Source organism: Podarcis erhardii (genome assembly GCF_964252035.2).
Source record: "Podarcis erhardii genome assembly, chromosome: 2".
Taxonomy (NCBI): domain Eukaryota; kingdom Metazoa; phylum Chordata; class Lepidosauria; order Squamata; family Lacertidae; genus Podarcis; species Podarcis erhardii.
Window position 1 is genome coordinate 69,109,056 of NC_138498.1, and position 26,079 is coordinate 69,135,134.

General features: G+C 46.0%; 4 protein-coding genes across 5 annotated transcripts in view; 2 read left to right on the top strand and 2 right to left on the bottom strand.

Annotated features, from left to right (window-relative positions):
* Positions 1-26,079, bottom strand: part of KIAA1191 — a 263,656-nt gene that overhangs the window by 26,700 nt on the left and 210,877 nt on the right. The gene's annotated exons all lie outside the window — the stretch shown is intronic.
* Positions 81-3,174, top strand: HIGD2A (HIG1 hypoxia inducible domain family member 2A). Its single transcript, XM_081850274.1, has 2 exons — positions 81-324; positions 2,148-3,174. Exons 1-2 carry the CDS (start codon positions 183-185, stop codon positions 2,312-2,314), a joined length of 309 nt encoding a protein of 102 aa, XP_081706400.1. The 5' UTR covers positions 81-182; the 3' UTR covers positions 2,315-3,174.
* On the bottom strand, positions 7,315-22,187 carry CLTB (clathrin light chain B). Of its 2 annotated transcripts, XM_081850265.1 has the most exons (6): positions 21,819-22,187; positions 19,446-19,492; positions 13,555-13,672; positions 12,359-12,470; positions 11,376-11,429; positions 7,315-10,568 (listed from the first exon to the last, which is right to left on the bottom strand). In XM_081850265.1, the coding sequence occupies exons 1-6, from the start codon at positions 22,000-22,002 to the stop codon at positions 10,397-10,399; spliced, it is 687 nt and encodes a 228-aa protein (XP_081706391.1). In that variant the 5' UTR covers positions 22,003-22,187; the 3' UTR covers positions 7,315-10,396. The 2 variants fall into 2 exon arrangements, with proteins under 2 accessions (XP_081706391.1, XP_081706392.1); XM_081850266.1 differs by lacking the exon at positions 11,376-11,429 and having other exon boundaries at positions 21,819-22,182.
* FAF2 (Fas associated factor family member 2) overlaps positions 15,932-26,079 on the top strand; it is a 30,013-nt gene continuing 19,865 nt past the window's right edge. Inside the window, exons 1-2 of the mRNA XM_081850243.1 lie at positions 15,932-16,045; positions 20,639-20,831. Of these exons, the coding sequence (XP_081706369.1) occupies positions 20,829-20,831 (3 nt within the window). The 5' untranslated portion in view covers positions 15,932-16,045; positions 20,639-20,828. The remainder of the gene's footprint in view (positions 16,046-20,638; positions 20,832-26,079) is intronic.

Here is a 26,079-nt window from a genome sequence, read left to right on the forward strand (position 1 = left end):
GGGCGGCGGCGGGGAAATACACGTGCTCGTATTGCAGTTCCGGCCCAGGCAAGAGCGCTATTGGGCTACGGTGAGCCGCGCGCGCCGCCTCGTTTGTACGGTAGCCGAAGTGGGTCAAAGCATAACTTAGCGCGAAGCAGCCTGTCCGCCTTTCCCGTGGTGTGGCCTCCTCCTGTTCGACCATGGCTCAGAGCGCGCCGCCGCCCTTCGACCCCAACAACCCGCCCTTGATCGAGGGCTTCACGCCAACCGCCTACCGCTCGGAGGAGGGGTTCGGGGATAAGTTCCGGCGCAAGACCCGCGAGAATCCGCTCGTGCCCATCGGTGAGAGGGAGGCCAGGGACCCGCGAGGGAGGGAGGCCAATTAGGGCAGACCCTAGTTCAACAGGTCAAACGGGTTGGTGGGGTGCCGTCTGCTGTAGCCCAGGCCCCGCCAATTATGTCTTGGGTCAGCACCGGTGAAAGAAAAAAAGGGGTCAAATCCAGAAAGAGGGAAAGCAAAAGACGAGCAGGAGTTCCTGAGGATAGGAAGCTGATAGGAGTAAGGCTGCCATGCTTCTCTCCCCCAGCCCAGTGTGGCTTTGACACCAGCCAGACTTGACACACGGAAATGTCTCCTGCGAAACTTTCCTTGGCAGGGAGAGGGTGGGGTAATCTCCACCAGCGAAATGTCCTGGTGTTGGGGGTATTCATCTAGGCCCAGAGACAGGGTGACAGTTGGGAGTTGAAGAGGGAAAGATGGTGAACTTGATTAAAGGGTTTGGATCTCTTGCTTGGTCATGAAGCTCCTTGGGTGACCTTGGGCCAGTCGCTGTCTTCTCTCAGCCCAATCTACCTCACAGGGTTGTTTTGGTTAAATGAGGAGGGGGAGAACATTGTACGCCACCTTGAACTCCTTGGAGGAAAAAGGTGGGCTATGAATGCAGTAAATAAACAAATAAAAAAGAATTAGAGTTGTGGCACAATTTTATTGTGTTATAAGCTTTCACGGAGTAGAACTCACTTCATCAGATGCATGGTGTGTGATCCTTGTACCTGACAATGGAGGATCACCTTTTTTGTCAGAGCTTTCCAAACTTTTCAAGTTGGTGACACACTTTATGGACATGCGTCATTTTGCAGCACAGTAATTAAGTTTTGGTTCATATCGTGACACAGTAATTCAGTTTTACTAGCAAACCAGAGATTAAACTAACCCTTTCCTGCCCCAGGAGGAGCAAGGGGAGCATTCATGCCACACATCTACACACTACAGCAGACACACTTATGTGTTGCAACACACAGTTTGGAAAGCTCTGCTCTCTGTGTCTGATGAAGTACACCACAGTAGCACACAAACAATTGTTCTAATGTGTTACTTTTTAAGAGGCTACAAAGCTATGAACAGTAATCTAGATTTTGGGGTGTGGATTATGTTGAGGTGGGAGCTGTTGGAGGAGAAAACAAACAATGCAGCTACATAAGAACATGAATCATTCCTAAAATATAACTATAAATGAGCCTTTTACATATGTACTTTAAGGATGTATACAAACTCAATGAGAGGTGTGAGCCTGCAGTTTCATATGCTTTTGCTCTCATTTTGAAAAGATAACTATCCGTGTTCTACAAATAAAAAATACACTACACTACACTGAAATGTTTAAATGTTTCTTTGATTGTCCTTGAATCTTCCCACTGCATTTGCCATCCTCTCCTGCCACACCAGGGTGGTGCGCCATATCCTTTGAGAACTACTGACCTAGAGGAAGGAATTGTGTTTAGTCAAGTGATTCTCAACTGAAATTGTATTAAAACCACTGTGTTAGGTGTATTCCTCACTCAGGTGAGCAGAGTAGTGAAGTTCCGTGCAGCACTGATTCCCACCCACACCTGCCCAGGGATATGTGGTCAGATATTTTCTCTTTGGGAAACAGTCTCCAAGAGAAGAAGGGCTTCCTCTTCCTAATATTGTCCATTTGTAGAATTCTTTACTATCTTTTTCTTGAGACCGGGGTTTCCCCCTGTGAGGTTATTCACTATTTTACCAAGGAGGAAGTGAGATTGAAAGAAAATGTTTAGACTTACACCTCTTTGATGAAAACCTGACTTTCAGTTCACGGGGAAACATGGTCACATTTCCTTCTTTCTCTTGTCCTGCCCTTTAGGATGCCTTGGCACAGCAGGAGTTTTGGCCTATGGACTCATCTGCTTCAAGAAGGGAAATACCCTGCAGTCCCAGAGGATGATGCGGGCACGTGTTCTAGCCCAGGGCTTCACCGTCGCAGCCATATTGGTGGGTGTGGTGGTTACGGCAATGAAACCAAAGAAGTGAACCTGCTACTGCTGTGCCGTCACAGGTGGCTATCCAATATCATACTGAATCTTTCTGCAATGGAGAGGGTGCTTTCCACACCTTGTGTGGTGATATTTTGTAGTGACCATCAGGTGCCAGATGGTTCCGTTAAATATATATATGCTCACACACACATACATAAAGCAGTGTTCACTTATTCAAGTAATTAAACCTTGACACTGGTATATAAGGATTTTTCTGCACTGATATTATTATGACAGGCAGCGAGCGTTTTGCACATGTTCAATTGACTCCCCAAGCGTCACTCTTGGAAATGACCATCCAAGTAGGACCTGAACCACTGCAAAGTGGTGCCACCCACCCTTAAGTCAGACAACTGCTCCAGAAAGACACCATCGTTGATTGTATTGAAAGCCACCAAGAGGCTGAGGAGAATTAACATGGGCACATTTTCCTTGTCACTCTCCCAACAATTAGGGCAAGGCCACCCCCAAAGAAGATGTTATGGGGGTGGCCCTTGCCCTTGCCTCCCCACAAAGCGGTGCCACCATCGGCCTACGTCTTTATGTAGCCCTTACTCCTCTGCTAGAATGAGCCCAGGTGGGTTTTTAATCAGTCAGCCAGCAGAGAGTGGGGTGTTGCAAGCTTCCCTCTGTCCGCTAAAGGTGCAAAAAGGCCAGCTTCTTCAAGAGGAGGCAGCATTCCAGCAGCTGTGGAGGAGGGCCAGATAAACAGCTCACCACCTCCATTGATGGTCTCTGGCTGCTGCTACCTCCAAGAACAAGGTGTCTGTTCTCTCTTATATAGCCTTGTCGTAAAGCTGGTTTGGCTGACAAGGCCAATCAATATATTGGAGTAAAAGTTATTAGTAAAGCTAATTGGGACAAGTGTCTTTATTACCTTGTGGGCACTTTTGTGCTTCAAAACACTTCGGAAATTGCTCACATTTATCACAAGGCCTGAGGGCTGGAAGGGATGAGCAGAACCTTTGAATAAGAGGGAAATTTACTTCTAGTTGTGGTTACTCTATCTGAAATATTCACATTCGAAGGTGGAGTAGATTACATCTCTTTGCGTCTCTGAACTGAAACAAAATTGTAAGCTTATTCTTTGTTCTCTTCTCCTTGCCAGCTGTTGGTATCTACATGCGCTCCTCTTGCACATGCTGGTTGTTTTATTATTGGTGCCAGCTTCTAGCCAACTGCTCTCAGTTCCTCATGCATTCAGTGTCCTGCTCCCACCCAACACACACACACACACACACACACACACACACACAAGAGTTCTTACTTATGTGTAAAAAAAAGATCTTTATCCAGGTAACAGCAGAGGCTTAGCAGCTGACATAGAGCTCAAGAGTCATGATTCACGAACAAGGCAAGACGTTCAGAACTGGACACAAGTGCTGAAAATGCCCCCAACAAGTTTCCATGACTTGGCCACCAAGCTTTTAAAGACAGGGCATGGTACACTCACTCGTGAGACTTGCTTGCCTTGCATGCATGTCCAGATTCCAAATGTGTACTCCGTTGAGGAGAGGGGGGTCTGCTCCCATCTGCAAAGATGGCACCTGTTTCTAGGCGACAAGACTGCACCTTCCTGTTCAGTTGCTGCCACCCCCTATTCTGCCTCCACTAAGGCTATCTGCTCGGCAGGAAGCTGGGGGGGGGGGAGGAGCTCTGAAGTAACTGGCACTGGGGTGAAGAGGTGAGGCTTTCCAACCCAGGTTCCCACCACTGAGCTTCCACCCACCCCCGTTTCTTCTTCCTCCTATATCAGGGCCTGCTAATCAAAACTCAGTCCCAACATTCAGGCTGATGACCTGAAAAGCCTGGGTATGGAAATGGATACATGACTTGGGCTGCAACCATCTACCCCCTTACCCTAGAGTAAGCCCCACTGAATTCAGTGGGACTTATTTTTGGGTAGATCTGTATAGAACTCTTGATTATGGTTTATGCTGCACGGTTTGTGAATAAGAAAAGGATGTAAACATGGCTGATGCAAATTGCTGGAAGATGGGTTATGTAAATAAAGCAATTGGGCATCTTGGGACACATGAAGTTTTGAAGACACATGAAGTGGAGTGAGTGGAAAAACTTTATTTCCAAAGCATTATTTCATAACAATGAGTTAAGTATAGTGATGGCTGTCCACTGAATGCATTTCATTTGCTCTGATATAACCATTAGTAAACTGGAACAGTCTGACTTATAAGACAAGCCATGTTAGGCAGATTCTTGGCAGCTTGCTCTGCTGAATAAGGCTGTTGATATATTATTAAGCTATTACAGGATTAACTATTTTTTTCAGAAAAACCTCTTTTATTGTCCACTTATTGCACTGTAGAATCAAGTTTGTTTACATTTTCCGACTGGTAATTAAATGTAAGATTGAGGAAATCTGGTACGCAGAAGGAAGAGGTTTAGCCTAGTTGCCAGATCTGCTGAGGACAAATTATTCTATGAACAAATTCTTCATGCCAGTCGCTAAGGAAAAACAGATGCCACTAAAATAGATTGAAATGGGGCACTTTGCATTCAAGAGCTATATGACCCAAATCATGTAGAAGATGCACTTCATTAGATGGGAAGTTTGATACTGGATGAAGAGACATCAGAGAAGAATATGCAGAATGCTATTCTCAGATTTTTGGGAGTAATTGGCGGCAACCTCTATTTTGTGTTATATAAGCCCAGCAAATTGAATAGGTGCTGTGGAAATACTAGGGAAGCAAATAAGTTTTCAACAAAGAGACCTTCATAGAAAAGCTTTCCATTATTCTTTCTGCAACTACACCCAATATTTTGTTACTTGTTCTCAGTTTGTCATCACCCAAAGTAATAGTGCCAGCATGATTCTTTTACAGCTCAATCTGTTTTGAGAACTGGTCTTAATTGGACCTGGATTCTGTGGCAGCTGTTTCCTATACACTGGATTGAATTTTAAAAATTCAATTTAAAGCTATCAATACCCATTGAAGTTAAGACTCTCAGTAGAGCACGGTGTTTGTTTCCTCAGAAGTCCTGCTAAATACACAGTGGCCTACAGCAAGGATAGGGAACCTGTCATCCACCCGCCATTGGACTACAATTCAACGTGACGGGTTGATGGGAGTTATAGTTGAGCAGACATCTGAAGGTCCACAGAGTATCTTTCAATTCCCTACCAACAGAGATGGGGAACTTGTTGCCCCTCTGATGCTGTTGGACTTTCAACTTCTTTAGCCCCAGTCAACATGGCCAGGGATGATGGGAATTGTAGTACATCAACATCTAAAGGGCCACAGGTTCCTCATCTAATATATACATCTAATGGTATCTACTGGTATGTTATGGTGTACAAGATTGTATTGTGAGGTGTTAATGGCCAGCTGTAAACTCTAGTCTTGTGTAGATAAATAAGCAGATACTGACATAGCGAAAGCAGTTCCTGAGTCTAAAGGCATGAGCAACCAGCACAAAGTCAAAGAATTTGCCACCAAGTAACAACGCTGTATGCCCTTCTCGCCCTTCTAGTTATGTTTGTATATTAATAAGTCCAAATCCTTTCACTGAAGCTGATCTTTATTTTGGCTTTACTATTTGCAGCCACAAAATAAGAACTCTGCAATAAACTATTGCAACTACAATGTTAGTTGATAGCTTTTAATGTTTAGCCTTAGCCCTGTTCCTCCTAGCTCCTCCGTCACAATGGCTGCTTGGACATTAAGAATTTTAGATTCTCCAGGAGACAGGGCTTCTCCTGAATTAGCAGAAAGGCAGAGGTATCAGAACTGTTAGCTTTTCCAACAAAATTTCAGGGTGCAGAGGTCAGAAGCAAGATGTCTGGGCAGAGTTGTCTTACAGATTCATCCGCCCCACCAGCAGTAATTCATTCTTGTCTTTTTAACAAACTAAGTGATGTTTAAAAATGAGAATTACTCCAACTTTATGAGAGAGATGCTCAGTGCCTTACAGAAGGAAATGTAGAACATAGCTTATTTATGCCTAAGCCCAAAATATGCTTGGCTTATTTTGACAGGCAAACATTAAATGCAGTCTGTTGCTTTGCTGACTGTCAATGCAGAGTGCATAAGTTTAGTTTTATTTGCCAGTGGGGAAAGAAGAGGCATTTCCAAGAACACTTAAGACTAGCTACAACAAACTTGCTTGTAGTTAGCTGCTTTCTTAAAGTGCATTACAATTCCTTCTAGTGAAGTGCGTGGATATAATTCTACCTGTCTCAGACAAATGTACAGGCAAGCAACTTTTCATCAAGGTAACAGAATGTACCTACCTGAAAAGATGAGTTAAAAGCTAATAAGCTTGAACCACCTTCTATTTCATAAGATTGGGGGTAATTAGAGTGTGCTAAAGAAGTGGATTTTAGCTTCTTGTTTCAGAGAACGTTTAAAATGAAAAAAGGAATTCAAATCTGCGTCTGTGAACATAGGAAAACTACGGCTCATTTAAAAACATTCTGTATTTACTGCTTAAGAAAAGTTTGCCCCATAAATGCCTTATAAACCAAGGCTAGAACTTTTTAATATAATACGGAGTAAGAAAGATCTATTATTAAGTGTGCCTCTCAAACATTGCTGACATAATTTCTTTTATAAGCTTCTTATGTGGAACTTGTCTAAGGAAGCAACACCATGAATGCTTATCTAAGAGTAATTGTCACTGGAGACAGTGGAACTTCCAACTAACCATGCCTAGTATTAGTCTCTACGTGTCTAAAAACTCCCAGTGCTGCTTCAGAGAAAAGTATTCAAAATGGTCATCTCCCTCCTATAACAGAGGATTGCAAGGCTTCAGCCTAGGGCCGAGTTGGGGAACCTGTGGCCTTCAAACTGGCCAATAATTAGCCCCAGCTAGCATGGTTGGTGTTCTGGTAGTCTGGTAGGTCTTGTAGTTCAATAACAACTCAGAGGGTCACATGCTCCCCAACTTTGGCCTAGGATATTAATTGCCCCAAATATTCTCCCCCATTATTTCAAAGAAGCATGTAAAGAAAGATTCTGTGACTCTTTAAACTGTGAATGTAGTAGTGGGAGTTTATTGATAATAGGTGGTTTAACAAAGTCACAGATTGTAATGTTGGGGGACAGAGCAGCTGCAGGCAAAGCTCCCGCCTCCCCCAAGTGCCCCCCCAGCTTACTGCTGCCGCCACTTGGGGTGCCAGACATAGTAGTAGTGAAATTCAGGGCTGACTGGGTGATTCCAAGCAGGGGCTGTTTCTTGCTACTGGACTCCGGTGCAGATATCCATCCCGGGGTACAAAGCAAACAGCTTGGTTTCCAGAGGATACGGTGAGGAGTGGTCAGACCACCAATGCTCCCAGCTGTCTCCTCTATGCTGTGAAGTTCTCTGTAGCTGATGGTGGAAGAGGGAGCTGCCATCAGTCTGGAATCTGTCACTCGTCTCTAGCTCTTCAGATAAACTTGAATGTGGATTGTTCAAAAGGAAACATCCCTAAAACAAACCCTTGTGAAGAGATATAGTTTTGTCTGCGCTTCTCTTAGCTAGCAACAACAGCCCCCAAACAGAGAGTTGTAATGCAGTTGTCACAAACTTTATATTGCAAATCAAAGCATCTTTGGCCAACGCGGCATGTTGGACAAAGACTGGGCAGGCTTTTTGAGCTGCATATACCGCAAGGCTCCCTCGATCCTGTAAGGTTGTTGTACTGCATAGGGTTTGTTTCCAAAGCTGTTGGGCTCCTGATTAGAGAAAAGCATGAACCTTATTAAACATTTTACCTAAAAGAGCTGCCTTTCCCCATAGGAACACATCCTTTTTTCTGTAAGCTGCCAAGGCCCAGACCAACCCACTTTTTAACACTGTAAACCGTTTCCCCTGCACGACGCTTATCACATCATTTTTGAAGAGCAAGGTGCTGATGCGACAGTCCACATGTGGAAAATTCAAATGTTGTCAAAAGCTCCTTGAAAAAACTGTCTTTCCTGGGATAGGAAGTTCCGTTTCCTCTGTGGGTCTTTTTTTTTTATACACATGCTTCACTGTTCAAAAATGATACGGTGAGCTTAGTGCACGAGGACCTTAACACATTAAATAATATACATGGACATAAGCAAATCACAAAAGCAGCTCCCTGCAAAGCCAACCCAAGTAAGGAGGTGAACCCTGATAATCTACGTATTCTGTGCTTACAGCTGTTTCTGCGGTCTTGAAAACTTCGCCAACAATGCACAACCAGCCCAGATCCCCCTCCCCCAAATGGCCATATATTCCTGAGACTCCAAAATATGCACTTGCAGCCACATGTGGCCATTGTGCTTTTCTGCTATTAGGTTCACATTCACTCAAGGTGAAGAACCTTCATTAGAGGAGCCAAGCAGCCACTCACAGCAGAACATACACCCAATGGGAAAATGAGCAATCTGTCGGCTCCTCTCCTGGTATAAAGGAAGAGACGGCAGGAGCCTAAGATACAGGCCAGCAGTATGGAAAGGGACAAATACTACAGAATCATCACTTACTCTTCACACAGCACTGGGAGAGTGGACTGGTCTCAGTGTAATTTCAGCTCCACGTTTGTTTGTTACCTGGGCTGGGGAAACCTAATGGCAGCAAGGTCATCAGCTGCACCATAAGGTGTCCAGCAAATTTCTGAATCTTTATAGAGGGAAATCAGCCTTCAAATCAAACGTGTAGGCTGAAATCCCACACCCAATTACTTAGCAGTAAACCTCATTGAACTCCATGGAACTTACTTCTGAACAGACATGATTGTGCTGGTAAAGTGTTTTAAAACTGCAATCCTGTGCATATATATATATATATATATATATATGGAAGAAAGCCCTGTTGGATATACTGTGGCACTTTGTTCCAAGCTGCACAGGAATGCGTTCTCAAGTACAGTATTTGATTTGGGGGTGTTGACTTACTATGGGTGGCGGCAGTAAGAGAATGGACCTTGGCTTGCTTAGAAGCCCAAAAGGCATAGACAGCTCCTAGTGGGAGATGAGTACAGAATTGCCCTGCTTTCATCTACCTTCCCTTTGAAGCACACAAACTGAAAGAAGCAATCTCTCTGAGAAAAATCCAGTTAACCCCATATCACATCCCTGTGCTTAGTGTTGCCTTTGCAAATACAGAATAATATGCCTTGAGGGGCACATGTGTGCATGTAAATGAGAGAGGTGGGGAATGTGAATATGAAGGAAGTGCTCAGGATTCTTTTTTGTATTCTTCCCCTTCTACATCACCTAAGCCAAAACAGGCTTTTGATTCAGGAATAACTAACTGGTGGTGGGGAGAAACAGCATTCCACTCAGTGGAAGCAAGTCTTAGCACAATGGCTTGTTGTCGTTTCCCCCTGCAGCTCTTTCATGACTTCAAACAGATCTTAAGTTCAGCCCCTCCATTACAATTTCAGCACACCAAGTCTTTAGGTCAGTTTTCCTCATTGCCCTCTCCCTTTTGTACATCCCTCCCCGCCGCCCCCTCCCCAGGGCTTGCAGACACCCTCCTCTTTCTCTGCCAAGCCTGTCAGGCACCAGCTCGGAAGCACGACTAAGCTCCAACACTCTACCTACTCTTGAGGGTCACCGCTCACTCTCGCTGGGGGTAAGCAGCAACAAGAGCGGAGCCCCTAACTTGGGGAATCCTGCATGCAGCCTTGGGCTCCAATTGAGTGGTGCCTCCTGGATCTGGTACAAAGTATTGGGAAAGTGAACTGTGTTTTGCCTACTCTACCGGCCAAGTCTCATGGGAAAAGCAGGGGCCAGGGAAGCCTGTGAATGCCCCAGACGCTAAAACAGGGAGTGACCTTTCTTGAAGGCAGCAGGTGTGTGAACCAAGGAGGGCAGCTGCCCAAGGAACCACGCAGTTAATAAATATGTGGAAAAAGATACCAATGCACCCTTTAAGCAAAGTAAAACCAAGGGGGAGGGGTACAGGCAACCACTCGGCCCGAGTGACGCAAACGCACGGAGGAGAGAGGAAGGGGCAGGGGTGGGATGCTTTTGGTGTCCCCTACTGGTGGCCGTCTAAGCCTGTTGTTGTGCAGCAGCGAAATCCGCTGGCCAAAGAGCAACTCGGCATCCTCACCCCGGCCCCCGGCCCAGCCCCCAGCCCCTTTCCAGCTTGGCTAGCGGGCCAGGGGTGTCTGTTTGAGAGAGATCAGCACAGAGCGCATGCGCGACACATCCTTGGACTGCTTGCTGCTCTTGGGGTTGAAGTCACAGAGTTGGGCCACTTTCTCCCATTCGGTGCCAGGCATCTCTTCCTTGGACTCCTTCATGAAGGCTTCCTCCGAGGCCCTGGAGAAGGAGGCAAGCGAGCAAAGGGTCAGGCTCAGAAAAAGAAGCAGGCAAGCACCTCCTTATCTATGGTACTATGCCAGTCAGGTAGCCAAGAGGAATTGCTTGGTTAACTGGAGATTGAAAAAAGATTGCCTTTCACATCAAAAGAAGATTAAAGGGCACTGCCACTTACTTATCAGGAAAGAACAATCAACAATAAAGGAACGGCCTTAAGTGGCAGAGAAACACAAAGCACAATTAGTAATGGAAACACTTTCCTCACGTGTCATGTTTGTTATAGCTGCTATAATGTCTCGTTGCTTTATGTGTAAGTTATTTTGGAATATGTTTGTATTTCTAAGTCGCTTTCAGTTCACCTTTCTGAACTCAAACAAATTAATATTATTTGTTTCCTTTTCTGCAATAAAAAGTTCTCAAAAGAAAAGAAACAGCACATAAAGATCAGCCAAAACCCTCTTGGGATAGGAATGGCTCTGAGTACAACAATATCAAAGAAGCACTAGACTTTCTAAAGGAAACTGGGGGAAACTATTCAGTCAAATGGCTGCACTCATGCTCTGAATATATGCCTGGAAACTCTCTGTATAAAAGGGAGGAACCAATGCAGCATTAGCCATCCTGAAACATTTGCACAAGCCCTTTCTTCACTTGTAAAATGTCAGGCAACAAAGAGACCCTCAAATGCACACCTGAGCTCTTGTGTAACTAGCAAACTTAAGCTTAGGGAATAGAGCCCAACAGCCGCATACAGGAGATCCACTTAGGAAAGGACCCAAAGGGGAAAAGAGCAATAGAGAGACGTACACGTAGCCAATCACATCGGCATCCGGCTGCTGGTAAAAGGCTTTGTCAGCAATCCTACGGTGTGACCCAGAGACAGAAGAAAGCAGCACAGCAGAGAGGCAGCAAAGAGTTAAAGAGAGAAAGGTGGGTTAGTGCCCTTGGAGGAGCAACAGAATCAGACAAAGCAGGAGAGGAGGCATGGGGAAGCTCCCATGGGTTGGTTAGAGATTCATTAGTCAAACGCTTAGGAGTGACAGAAGGCAGCCCCCTTATGGAGATGAAATATTTGGCATGGTCCATAACCCCACAAAAACAGAGACAGCAGCTTCTAGGAAGCAGTGAACCCAAATCTCAGATTGACTGCAAGGGAGTCAAAGGAAACCCACCCAGGATGTTTGCAGTAACTAGTCTGGCAATGCCTTGAAGTCATGCAGCAGATAATGTGGAAAGGCTCGCCTGCGTGTTGCAGATCTGAATGCAAGAGTGACCAGTCTTGCTGCCTGGCGAGGCACTCTCACCAGAATCCATTACAGTGGTACCTCGGGTTACATACGCTTCAGGTTACAGACTTCGCTAACCCAGAAATAGTGCTTCAGGTTAAGAACTTTGCTTCAGGATGAGAACAGAAATCGTGCTCCGGCAGCGCGGCGGCAGCAGGAGGCCCCATTAGCTAAAGTGGTGCTTCAGATTAAGAACAGTTTCAGGTTAGGAACAGACCTCCGGAATGAATTAAGTACTTAACCCGAGGTACCACTGTATTTGGCCCATATAAATTTATTGTACAACTGTGATGGTGTGGCCTGGTAGAAATACGGTTCAGGGTTTTTATCTCCAAGCTCCCTTACCCAGCCTGCCCCCAGGGATGTGTGGGAGCCAAAAGAGCGAGGTCCCTTTTCTCAGGCTGCGCTATGGCTCCCAGGGGCAGCTCTGATACTTTGGCAGGTGCCGGGGGGTGAAGTGAGCTATTATTGGCAGGGACTAAAAGCTGTCCCACCCAGTCATACCTGTTGTTGGCCCTGTTCCTCTCCATCTGCTCATTCTGCCGCAAGTTCCACTCTTCCAAGTCCTTCTTGGCCTTTTCACGCCATTCCTGCTCTAACACCTTGGAGGTCACATCTGAAAGGAGAACGACACATAACTGCTGGGCAGAAGGATGGCGACAGAGACAAGTCTCAGCCGCAGCCCAGCACCTCACAAAGCTGGCCCTGAGGAGATGCTGAGAATAAAACCTAGGACCTTCTCCATGCTAAGCAGATGCTGTACCAGTGAGCTGCTGTCCTTTTGCCACAGCCCTTGGAAGGAAGCTGAGGCAGGGAGCTGCTGGCTGTAACAATATGGCAGAGCCCCTTCACAAGATATAGCCCAAGTGCTGCTCTAAGCAGTCTCAGAACACAGATAACAAGGGCAAAGATGTGGGCACACAGGCAGTGGACTAAGTGGAAATGAGGGAGGAGCATAAGCACTAGGAGACAAATCAGTGTACACCCAACTAGTCAGGCTCTGTGTTATGAAGGAGGCCTACTAGTTCTGTATATCCAGCTGAAGCCCCATGAAAATAGCTCTCCTGAGGTGAAGCTTGTGGCTAAAATTCTGTCTAGAACCCCTAATGTATATGTCTTTCCCTACTGCCTTCTCACTATATTTGGATGTTTTAGGTTCCATTGCCATCTTCTTAATTATTCTATGTTTCCCAACTCCCTCAGCCCCAGACACATCTATGTCCCTGTTATCCTAGTGGCTTTTCATCCCCTGCAACCCTCTACAGCCCTACAATGACTTTTTCATTTTACCCTTTAAAGTTCCTTCTTGTAGCCTTTTCTCTGATGAAATCCTCCTACCCCTCATTTCATTATTCACTGGTTTCTGCTCCTGGGAGCTGGCTCTCCCATTATCCAGAGTGAGAAAGCTGATTTGGGGTGTCAAACTGTTACTTATTTTAATTTGTTGTATTTTTATAGCCATGGGAGAGAGAGACACTTGGGACAATTTTCTGCCTCTGGTGCCCAAATAACTTGACTGGCCTTGGGTACTCAGCACTGCCTCAGACATCTTTGCTGGCTGGGGCTGATGGGAGTTGTAGTCCACAGCACCTGGACGGAGCCGGATTGACAAAGTATGTCATAACAGCTTGGGCCAGCTCTGTCTGCCCCTCAAAAAACAGACATTTGTACAGTGTATATTTGCTCCTTCTCATTCCTACCCAACTCCTGCAGTCTCTTTTTCTGCTCCTCTCGCCATTTGCGGATGCTCTCAGGCTCCTGCGTCAGCCGGTCAGCTCTAGCAATGGCTGCATAGGCATCCGTGGGCCCATTGGATTCCTTTAAGCAAAAGCAACAATTCGTGAGATCCAGGCTCTCTTTATTCATAAAAGCATTTATGTATCACTGTATCATAAAATATATCAAAGCAGTTTACAATAATATCTATGTAAAATGAAAACACATACAATATAAAATGAAAACACATACTAAATAAATAAATAAATAAATAATATTTTTTTACTACATACAATATAAATTAATTAATAAATAATAATAATAATAATATCTTTTTACTTATACCCTGCCCATCTGGCTGGGTTTCCACAGCCACACTGGGCAGCTCCCAACAGAATATTAAAAACAATACAAAACATCAAACATGAAAAACTTCCCTAAACAGGGCTGCCTTCAGATGTCTTCTAAAAGTCAGATAGTTGTTAATTTTCTTGACATGTGATAGGAGAGCGTTCCACAGGGTGGGCACCACTACCAAGAAGGCCCTTTGCCTGGTTCCCTGTAACCTCACTTCCCACAGTGAGGGAACCGCCAGAAGGCCCTCGGAACTGGACCTTAGTGTCCGGGCTGCACGATGGGGGTGGAGACGCTCCTTCAGGTATACTGGGCCGTAAGAGTCCATCAACTAACTGTTATGGAAATATGCATTCTGAATTGCCTGCATAAACTAGGCAGAATAGAAAAGTTTTCAGTAAGCATTTAAAGGTTGAAACAAAAGGCGCCTGCTGAATTTCTATTGGCAGAGTTTTCCACAGGACCGGGCCACCAACGCTAAAGGCTCTATTTTGATGTGGATTTGACATCAAATGAGCTTTGCCAACTTGGGAGAACTTTGGCAACTCACCCAAAACCACAGTTCCGGGTTCCTTCAACCCACAGCCAAGACAACCTCTGTCGGGGAAGCTGTGGAGCAGTAGGGTGGGCATCCCTAACCTGTCTCTTTGACCCAACACCAGATGCAGGCCCCCAGGAGAGAGGAGTTTCCCAGTGGTGGGAAGTGAACTCCTCTCCCATACCCACCATAGTCTCAGTCAACCACAAATCTACGTGGAATAAGAAGCAGCATGAAAAGTCTTGCACCAAATTATGGTGAAGTCCTAATCCTAGTTCTCCAGCATATATAAACAACCTTTTCCCAAGGTCCATTCTGAGAACAAGGTGGAAAAGAATGGAAACTGTGAAGAAGGTTCAAGAGTCCTAGCACAACTGCCTGAAAATTATGGTACTATTTATTTATTCATTTATTTCATTTACGAATTGCTTCCCATGAGGTATCCCAAAGTGATTTACACATATATAAAACATAAAAAGAAGGTAAAGGACCCCTGACAGTTAAGTCCAGTCGCGAATGACTCTGGGGTTGTGGCGCTCATCTCACTTTACTGGCCGAGGGAGATGTTTGTCCGCAGACAGGTTTTCTGGGTCATGTGGCCAGCATGACTAAGCCACTTCTGGTGAAACCAGAGCAGTGCACGGAAACGCCGCTTACCTTCCAGCCAGAGCAGTACCTATTTATCTACTTGCACTTTCAAGTGCTTTTGAACTGGTAGGTTGGCAGGAGCTGGGACCAAACAACGGGAGCTCACCCCGTAGTGGATATTTGAACCGCCGACCTTCTGACCGGCAAGCTCTAGGCTCAGTGGTTTAGACCACAGCGCCTATATATATATATAAAAGCAATTCTTAAAAAGTGATCATACATTTAAAAAGAGCTTAGAACAACAGCACAGGCCTAAAATCAGTTCAATTCCAAGAGAGATACCAACTGGGGTAAAGATTTCAGAAGGCTTGTTGAAAGACAATAGAGAAGGTGACCGATATGCAACGGGAGGGACTTTTGAAGGGTAGGTGCTGCACACTAAAGGCCCAATTCCAACACCATGTGGAATGAACCGCCTGGTAGGATAGTTTTTGCAATAATCAATTGGGTATGTAGGGGGTGAGACAACATTTTAGGTATCCTAGACCCAAGCTGCATAGGGTTTTCTGCATCAGTACGTACCAGCAGCTTGCAGCTAGTCTGGTATAAGCTTATAGGAACAGGTCCTTCTGAAAGCTACACTCCTATGCTGCCCAATAGAAACCCTTCATTAGCCATGTACCTGCCCAGCCTTATCCAACGTGCTATTCACTGCCAACGTGATTTTCATGTCTGTGCAACGGGCAAGCACCTACAGTTCTAAGGAGGAACGGCTGCAAGCTGTTCCTCTGTGATGTCATCCCTCTGATGTCACAGTAGGTCTTGAGAAGGTTAGTGCCTTCTTGAGGAGATCTTTCTCTGATCCTAGCCGGGCAATTGTTTCAATCAGCTCTAAAACCACTTTGACACCACCCAGGGCCATTGTCATGGCAATTACTGCAGCCTCAAGCTGAAATCATGCGGGAAGTGCTAGAAGTGGTCACCTTTATTTAAAGGCTAGTAATCATAGTAATTAAATAAGCCAGCTGCAGCATTTGAGAAGGCCCACAGTATCGGTTCCATTTACATACAACATTTTATTGGTCCACAGTCAGACTCCTTGCAGTTGATTATTTACTGGCTCTCAGTGAAGCAGCTCTCCTACCTAGCCTTTCCATCTCATTCCAAACATCAGAATCAATTGAAGTGTTTATTTGAATTTTAGATTCCATTTCAAAAAGAAAACAAATTTCTATGACCAAATTTACACAAATCAAGTGATAAATTTGTTTCTGGACCGGGCCACTGAAGGTGAGGAGGAAGGAGAATGAGATTTCCCTCCCCTCAAAGCAACAACAGAGTCTTGCCCTATGCAAAAAGCTAGTGGGTCAGGGAGAAAGGTTCAAGTCTAGCATCCCCCTCACCTCTCTAAATGGTTCAGTCCAGGAACAGTATTACTACAGTCAGGAACTGTACCCTGAAAAGTTTTTATGTGATATAAAAAGATAAATGGGACTGGGTGGCAGGTGGAGGCTGAATCTCGTGAGATTGCAGATCACGCCCAGGCAGAGGTCCCCCCCCCCACTACATCAGGAATGTGGGTGACCTGTGGCCTTATGGGTGTACTTCGACTCCAACTCCCCTCAGCTCCAGCCACCATGGCCAAAACAGTTCAAAAATCCTTAGGGGATGAAGGGATAGGAACTCACAGCCAATTCAGGAAAATGCTGAAGGCTTTTCCACAGATGCCACAAGATTCTTCTTCATTTTTGCACCAACAGACTAACACAGCTAGCTCTCTGGAACAGATACCTGAAGACAGTTAGCTATTCAGTAGTCAAGGTATGCAAGCAGGGACAGGACTGGCTGAAAGCTGAAAGAATCCCACTATAAGAGGGAACGGCTGACCTCACCATTAGGCAATGTGAGGTGGCTGCCTGATTTCGAGTGTCATGAAAAGGCAACAAGCTGTTGGCTATTTTATTATGATTGCATTTTTACTGTTAGCGCTTGTGCCAGAATAACTTGTGCAGCCTTACCATTTTGTGGGATGGGGTGCTCTTTCCTACTCTGGGCTGCCCCTGAATTTCCACAGAAGGGGCTTTCCCCTTAAGTTTCATGGGGCACTACAGAATTAGCCTATCTAATTCTCCCGGTTTGTTTGCCATTCCTTCTTGCAACATCTGTAGTTGCAACAAAGCTGCAGTGCAGGAATAATTTGATAATGGGGTAGAATTGGCCACACCTGGTCTCTTGTGAGAGGCAGTGAGGTAAAGACAAGAAATGTGTCACTAGAGAGAAATGTGATGCATGGCTAGCAGCCACAGGAAGGGAAACATTAAAGTCAGATGAGGTGGGGTGTGGCAAAAAGGCTGCACTCGCATCTAGTCCTCAAGGAAGTTTTTATCTGCCACCCGGCAGCCTACAACATAGATACCAACTCCTAGAGGCTGAGGACTCTGTGCCTCCCCCAATTAAATATTTGAGCCGCCACCCAAGTTGATGGGCATTGTCAATTCAACTGGTGTGTGTGCACCTTGTCATGTGATGGATTGTGCTGGGCAGGGATTACCTGCCCCCCAATATTTTATTCAAGTTGGCACTTCTGGCCAACAGGTTGTTGCCTAGAGTTTTGGTTTGCATTAAATCAGCTCTATATTGGGGGCACCGCTTTCTTCTTACTTCTCCCGTAACAACAAGAGGACTCCACACTTTCCCCTCAAATCCTAGGCTCTTTAAGGGAAATTACTCCAGCCCTAAAACTGGTGACCCTCGTGGAATGTGCAAATGAACACATCCACACCTCCAGCCTGAAGAAACTGGATAAGACTGCCTTAAAAGTCAGGCTGGACTATTTTCCAAAGAGTAAACATGCTTTGACAGATGTGCATGCAAGCGTTATTAAGATGTTAGCACTGTCACTCCAATATAATTCCACAAGTATTTCCCAGCATGCCTCAAACTCTCTCTACAACCTTGAGTTTGCTATTTTGGCTGGCTCTCTGGCTATATGAAAGCTTAGGGTCCACAAACTGTTATCTTGATTTGTTATGTCTAGAAGCAAGTAAGAGAAGGTAATGCCATAGCTCAGCTGTCGAGCATCTGCTCCACATACAAAAGACCTCAGGTTCAATTCCCAGCTTCTCTAGGTAGGGGGGAATTCCTTGCCTGAAACTCTGGATAGCTTCTGGCAAGTCTTTGTAGACAACACTGAGCTAGGTGAGCCAATGGTCAGACTCTGTATAAGGCAACGTCCTATGTTCCTAAAGATAGGTGGGTTGCTTTTCCAGAATCAAAAGTCAGACTCCAAGGGGGTTCAAGTTGGAGAGCGAAAGGCGGCTGCAATTAAGCGCAAAGCTCTCTCAGCTTCACAACTATTGCTGCTTGTTGTGTAGAGCAAGGCTATTGGATTACCCTCCACCCGCACCCGAATCCGCTAATCTAATTAAGTCTACCCATCTCCAATGGGATTATGCTGCTATAAAGCAAGTCGATACCACAACAAGGAGGGAGTGAAGCACTCCACAACAGCCGCTGCTTCTCTGTCTACCCGAGCAGACCGGGCTTGTTCCTACGTCATGGTGTGGGATGGCATCCGAAAGGGCAGCACGTGTTGAATTCCTCCTTGGCAGCTTGTAAGTGGTTGCCCACACACAGCATTGTAAGAGCGCTAAGCAACTGGAGGCTAATGTCAGCAGAAACGGGAGGCTAAAGGGCCTGTGTGGAGGGAGAAGGTGCGCTTACGGAGCACCATCTGACTAGAACGCAAAAGACAGCACAAAACCATTATTTCAGCCGTTGTATCAGTAGCAATCACAGCAGCACAACATAGGAACCACGTGTGCCCGCCAGATAACCATTCAGTTTTCAAGACTAAAACAAAACAAAACAAAATCCAACCAACCCACAGACAGACAACGAAAGCTTCTGACTTCTAGGACTTTGGTCCATTTGGCTCAGTGTTGTCTACACTGACTGGCAGCAATTCTTCAGGATAGCAGGACCAGGGACATTCCCAGCCCTAGTTGGAGAAGCTGTGCATTGAGAAAGGGGCCTTCAGCATGCAAAGAAAGCCAGGTCCTCTACCACTGAGCTGTGGCTCTTCCCCATCTAGATCCACATCCCTGCTATATGTGATGCCCATAAGCAGCTGTAAGGGTTGAATTATTCTAGGGGAAGAGAATGTTATAGCCAATCTCAACTGGAAACAGAAGGGCTGGTGGCTAGTATTCCAGGTCACCCACAAACCTGTCCCCTTTTCTTTGAGAAAACTGCAAAGAAGCCGATAGTATCAGATGAGATGCCTCAAAGAACCTGCTCTGAACTCTGGGGGTCTAGTAATTCCTGCTGGGCATCTACTACACAGGCTACATTCACTGGCCCCATAGACCACAAGTTTCTCTCAGAGGATCTCACCTGATAGAGGTCTCCATTCACGGTGGCCCCATTGCTGTCAAAATCAGCTGCAGAAGAAAAAAAATAAAAACATGTTAGTAGCCATTTGTGCCACTTAAGCTAATGGAAGCTGTAGCCAAAAACATCTGGAAGGCAGCAGGTTGGGGAAAGGCTGGTGGAATGGGTTATATTATGGGACCAGCTGTCTGCCTCATGGTTTGAGTGGGTTACAAAAGTGGGAGGTTTGTGACAGACGGGTAAACACAGCAATGTGTGGAAGCTGGAAGACAGAGAGAAAATCCAGAGTCTCAGAATCTGGGGACAGAAAGTGCAGGAATCTGGAATGCTCACCCCTATATTCCAGCACCCCAAAATAAGTCCTAAGTAGCCAAGCCAATGGTTGTGGTTGCTGTTAGAGTCTTTGGTGCAACCTTCTCAGTAAAAGCCAGTCCATCAATTTGTGCCTCATTTTCATTAATCTCTAAGCCCTTGGATAAGGACCTCGTAACTGTGGCACCTGTGAGCAACTGCTGAGATCAGAAGTTCTGCAATTATTAGAAGCCAGAAGCCCCCTTTCCTCAGCACTGCAAGCAAATCTGATAGCAGGAGATGATAGGAATTTACTTCAAAATAACTCCCCACTGAGTTAAATGGGACATTATAATTTTTGCACTGAGGGTAAGGAACAGTGGGATGTTACTAAGAAAAGCTGGTTAGATGAGGGTGCAAATTGAGGGCATGGATTTCCGTAAGCTAGAATTTAATTCATCAGATGCATGAACTGATGTGGGGAAATAGTGGGAATATAGGAAAGAGTGGGCGGATGTACAATGGAAGAAACAAAATTAAGTTAACAAATCAGCAGCTTGATCCCATACATGTTTACTTAGAGGTCAACAGAATATATACAGTACTTGAGATCAGCCAGTCCACAAGAAGAAGGGGGCTGACTCCAGATATTTAATGGGCTGCAAAGAAGCGGGAGATCCCTTGTCAACTGTTTAAACAGGTTCTGAGACTCTAGGCTGCTTACTTGGAGCATGCTTGGAAAGGCCAAATGGGGACAGTGTGTTTTCAGTTCACAAGGCCTTTGAAAACAGTAACTCTGGCTAAAGAGTGTAACTTTCTTGCTTGGGAAGAAGATTGTTTCAGGGCTCCTGACTAAGCAGAGCCAAGAATGGACTTGTCTTTTTCACTTGTTCTGTTTTCAACAGCAGCATGACATGCAGAAATTAAGAAGCTTTTTTGGCAATGAGATCCAGCAGTGGAAAATCCCCACAACCCAGGCTGATGGCAAAGGCACAGGAGCAGGCCAGCTGAAAAAGTTGACAACCCTCAGCAGAGCTAAGGCAAAGGAGGAGAGTAAGTCAAAGGACAAAGGGCAGCATTCCTTGTGCTTTTCCCATGGTAAGAGAACCTATTGCTTCCTTTCCTCACACCACTTCCTTGTAGATGCCCTTGCTTTTCCTTGGCACCATGCACACACCCTGAATATTCGGCTACACCCAGGAAGCCTGGATCTGGTCTGGCAACATTTGTAAGGACGCCTCCCAAAGTCTGCCTTGAGCTTCAGGAGGCCTGTCTCCTAAGAATGGTCCCTTCCTTCTATACCATCTCTCCCCAGCCTAGCACTTGGGCCTAATACTTGCCTGCCTCATCCCAGCCAAGGAAGGCTAGTGAGAGCTCTCTCTGTGGGTCATGCTGGGGCTGTTCTGCCTTGGGCCAACTGTTCACACCTGGCCAAAAGATGCTAACCATTCAAAGATCTTAGGTGTAGAATGGGGCATCTGCATCAGCAGAGGGTTGGCCCAGATGGTCTTTGAGACCTCTCCCAACTCTGATTCCCTTCCTGTGGCTGCAGATGTTGTCCTGAAGAGTAAAAGGCCTCTGCTTCCTATGAGTCCCAAATCCAAAGCACACCTGCTTCCTGACCTAAAGGGCTGAGCTAGAAAAAAAAGGAGGACAGTGCTCTACCAAAGAGGGCACCAAAAGTTATAATTTGTAGCAGAGGCAAAGACATCTCTGCCAGGATGCTGACGGCCAAGGCCTCGGGGATGGCGGACAGGGAGTACCACTTCCTCTTCTCCCACCCCAAGGAGCGGCAGGGGAACCTCAGAGGCTCCCTCCAAGCCAGCCTTCTGTCCACCACTTCATCTTCATACCCAGGCCGAGGAGGAATGCACAGAAACACGGGGAGGTGCCCCAGCACCGAGTCCGGCAACTGGTTCATCTAGCGGCGGTACTGGCAGCAGGGTCGAACCCCTGACCTTCTGCATGCCAAGCAGGTGTCCCGCGGCGCCTCCCCCGCCCGCACCCCCGAGAAGCCCGGCTCGCCCGCCGCATCTCGGCGCAGGCCCGCGCGCCGCTTCTTTGCCCTTCGCCGCTCCGGCTCACCCGGCGCCTCGGCTGCCTCCTGGCTGCCTCCCGCGGCCCCGTCGGCGGTGCTGAAGCCCTCGTCGTTCTCGATGCCCGCGATCTCGCTCTCTTGCTGAGCCAGGAAAGCGGCGGCCGGGTCCTCTTCGGCGGCCTCGGCTGCTCCGCTCTCCGACGAGGAGAAGAAACCGAAATCATCAGCCATGTTGCCTCCCCCACCCCGCCAGCTGCGCCTCCCGACCCTTTCCTTCCTCGAGGACGACGGGCAGGCGACCCCAGCTGCGCCGACGGCGCTCCTTGGCTGCAAAGGTAGGCGCAGAGAACCGCCGAGCGACGAGGAAGCCCGGGCTCAGCTGTCACTGCGGCGGCGGCGTCGGGCGGCGGCGGGAGGAGCCTCGCCGCGAGAGGACGGGCGAAGGGAGGTGACCTCACCAGCCAGGCTGCCGAGGAGCCCCGGAGCCGCGAGGGGGAAGCACTGCGGCGCCTCCTGCTTGCCATCGGGCTGGCCCGGCGGAACCGCCGCCGTCGAAAATCAGAGCAGTTCCGCCCAACGAGAGTTTTCGTGACGGCGGCAAAAGATGGCATCTTAAGGCCGCCGGACATATTTTTGACTAGTCACTTTTTGCAGCCCTTCTGGAAATTCCAAAATCCAGACAATAAGGGCAACTAGGCCAAAAATTGATTTGATTAGGCCAAAATGGCACAAAATAGCTTTGGGGCTTGCAAAATTCTCCAGAGCTCTTCATCGGGCTATGAAGTGAAACTAAAAGGAAAAGATTGCGGATGGTGAAAGCCAAGGGATCTGCAGCTGGGCTGCAGGCTCAAGCTGGAATGTTAGCTAGGGAAGGTAGCAGACATTGCAGTGAAGCTCGGTTGGGTGTCTTGCAGGTTTTGGTGTGCACCAAAGGTTGGTTAGGAGGAGGAAGAGACAAAAAGTAGTTGACACAGACACATACACACACGCTGATGGGAATATAAAGTCCAGCTGTCACTCAGGCCTGTCTAAGTCCTTAAATGAAAAAGCACATTCCTTGGTAGGTGAAACCAGGAATAAAGAGAAACTTGGCAGTGTAGTGTTATGAGTTTGCAGGTGCTAGACCTCTCTAATCTCCAGATCCAGTAAATGTTAGAATTTAATCAAGGGTTGGGGTGTTAAGGTGAGTAGGAGGCACTTCTAATCGCTGGATTCAGCAAGTGTTAATAGTTAATCAAGCTGGGTTCACCTCCTGGGTGATGGGCCCCTAAGGAAATAAAGGATTAAAGGGCTTGTGCTAGACAGCAAATGGATAGGGCGCCATTACTCAGCAGACAAAGCCAGAGTTTAGAGAGGTTAGGAAAGATGTGACTTAGAAGGAAAGCAGCAATCTGGAGAGAGAAGGAGAGCAATGTTAGAGACTAGTGCTTGCTTTCTGTTTGAATCTAAGACTGCGGCTATGGGAACAACATGATCCTCTTGGGGTGTTGATACTGTGAGCCCCTCCACTGTAGGCTCAGGTTGTACATATAAACCATATGTCCTAAAGACACCACAGTGTCTGCTGTGCCTTACTTGCAAAAGGAAACACAAACTCTGGGTAAGTGCCTGAAACCCCTGGAATCTCTCACCGCTCAGATATTGGGGTGTCACACAACAATATTAACGAAGCCAGAGATTCATTCTAGTGATGTGCTAGGAAAAAACAAACCCGAACCCCCAGTCGTGAGCTTTTAATGCCATATTGGGCTTCACTGTATAAATTAATTTAATTAAAAATAGTTTTGATCCACCTTCACCTAAAGGTCTCAAGGTAGAAATGTACTTGGTCCAAACCCAATAATTAAACAAAATGCAGAATTTAGATACCACCTGCAGCAACCAACAATCAAATATGCAATACACCCCACTCCTCCCTGAAAGCCCAGGCAAAGAGATAGATGTGTCTTCACCTGCTGATGAAGCGACACTGGTGTTATGGCAAGCCGTACCTCAGGGGGAGGTCATTCCAAGGGTGATGAGCCACTGCAAAGAAAGCCCAGTCTCTGGGCCATTTGGATGAGAAGCAGCCTATTTCTTACTTACCGGTACCTGCAGAGGCCAATGTATAAGGCAGAGACAATATCTTTCAAAGAATCCATCTCAGTCTTATTTCAACTCAATGAACTTTGCACAAGTCTATCTTATTTGTTCATTTCATTTCTATACCACCAGGGCATTGTACACAAAAATCCAATAAAAATGCACCCCATAAAACATTAAAAGGTCATAAAATCATGCCCTCACATCATGAACCACTGTTGTAGGTGGGACCACGACCAGGACTTCCCTTGGTGATCTGAAAGCTCAGTCCAGCAGATATTTGGAGAGGTGTTCCATTGAGAACTTGGTTCCCAGGATGTCTAGGGCTTCATTCACCAGTATGAACTCCTAAATTGGGTTCAGAAGCTCAATAAGGATCAGTGAAATAGGATCCCTTTTCATAACACCACTCAAAACCCAAGCAACTGGATTCTGCACCAGCTGCAGTTACCAGACCATCTACAAGGGCATCCCTATGCATTTATACCCCACCTTTCTTCCAAGGAGCTCAAAGTAGTGCACATTGTTCTTCTCCCCCTCCATTTGAACCTCAAGGTCACCCAGCAAGCTTCATGGAGTTTCGAACCCTGGTCACCCAGGTCCTAGTCCAACCCTCTAACCACTACACCACATGGGTGTAATTTGATTTAAAACATTCTTGGTGCTCTTTTCTTCCAAACTGTCCTTGCCTTTGCACTTCACTGCTCAATCAAGGAGGAGAGCAAAGGCAGGTAGCCATTCTGTAGCCACTCTGATTGTTGCCTTAAGGATGAGAGCAGAGGAATGGAGCCACTGGATAAAAATTGGCTCAGCCAGTTGTTTCCATGTGGGGACATCCCAGCCCAGTGAACTTCACTGCTGCTAATCATCAAGAGTTTAGTGGCAGAAAAACTCAGATATTTACCTGCCATCCCTCTCCACAAGTCACCTGGCGTGTTAGCATGTAATGTCATGTTTTCTGCAAAGTAGGGAACTGAAAAGGCCCTTTTCTGAGCTTGTTTATTATTTTTGTAAGCAAATGTTGGAATTATATAGATCAGCTTATCAGTGTACATAAATTGTGATGTGCAGGACATATATTGATTTCCTTATGCTTAGTTAGTGAAACCCTCCACAATTGCATCTATAAGAATCCCACATGCATGGTGTTATTTCTCTGCAGTGTTGGATTGCAACTCAGGCACTGGTGCTCAGTAATGATATGCTTTCACAAGCCTTCATATGCATGCCTTCATATGAAAGGCATAGCTGGCTACAGGCAAGATTAAATGACAGTTGTATGTTACTGACCTCTAGTGGTGGCCTATTTTGTGACACATAAATATTATCGGTGGCAATATATTGTAGGATTTTGTTTATAACAGGGCCTCTGGAATATCACTAGGCCTCATCTGCTGCCATCTTTCAAGGAACTCTCTAGGTAATTAATTACTACTAAAGATTAGCTTGTTTTTTTTTCAAAAAATGCAGTCAGTCATGTAATTATCAATTCACGTGCTGGACAGCTGGTGAATGGCACCTTTTGATGCCAACGCATCATATGTTATGTGTTATATACACATAATACATTTAAAGAAAATTCCCCTACCCCAAGAATCCAGGGAACTGTAGTTTGTTAAGGTGCTGAGAACTGTAGCTCTGTGAAAATAAACTATAGTTCCCATGATTCTTTTTTTTGGGGGGGGAGGGATGTGCTTTAAATGTAAGCAATCAACATCTGGACAAATTTTCATTAGTTCACAAACCATAAAAATCACTGCATCATCATCATGATAAAGATGATAATAATGATCTAAATTAAAAATACTAGAATGTGAAAGGATACTTCCTAAGCTATAAGAAAATAGAAGTTACAATTTCCAAAATTAGTTGGCCACCAGGCTTCATGGAAATGACTTTCAATTGGTTTGCCCACTATGAACCTCTGATTCCCCTATCACTAATATAGGTGAATTAACTTATTTATTTTTCCTCTGCCAAATGTTGGCAGTCACAACAGAAGTAACTATGATTTAGTTTAGATTCTCGCATTGCAGGGGGTTATACTAGATGACTCCCAGGATCCCTTCCAGCTCTACAGATCTATGATTTTATGAGCCACTCCAAGATCACCTTGACTTGCTTATCAAGATGACTGTCTGGCTTCAGATAAATAAAGGGTACTGATGCCAATGGAAGCTTTCTTCCCAATTCAAATAGTAGCTTCAGAGGAGCATGTTTTGTCAA

Bases quoted from the DNA above. Each gene is read 5' to 3' on its own strand.
- HIGD2A (XM_081850274.1), top strand. From the start codon at position 183: ATGGCTCAGAGCGCGCCGCCGCCCTTCGACCCCAACAACCCGCCCTTG. The intron at 325-2,147 runs GTGAGAGGGAGG...CCTGCCCTTTAG, and splicing joins GAATCCGCTCGTGCCCATCG to GATGCCTTGGCACAGCAGGA.
- CLTB (XM_081850265.1), bottom strand. From the start codon at position 22,002: ATGGCTGATGATTTCGGTTTCTTCTCCTCGTCGGAGAGCGGAGCAGCC. The intron at 19,493-21,818 runs GTGAGCCGGAGC...TTTCTTCTGCAG, and splicing joins GGAGGCAGCCGAGGCGCCGG to CTGATTTTGACAGCAATGGG. The intron at 11,430-12,358 runs GTATGACTGGGT...GTCACACCGTAG, and splicing joins AGGAACAGGGCCAACAACAG to GATTGCTGACAAAGCCTTTT.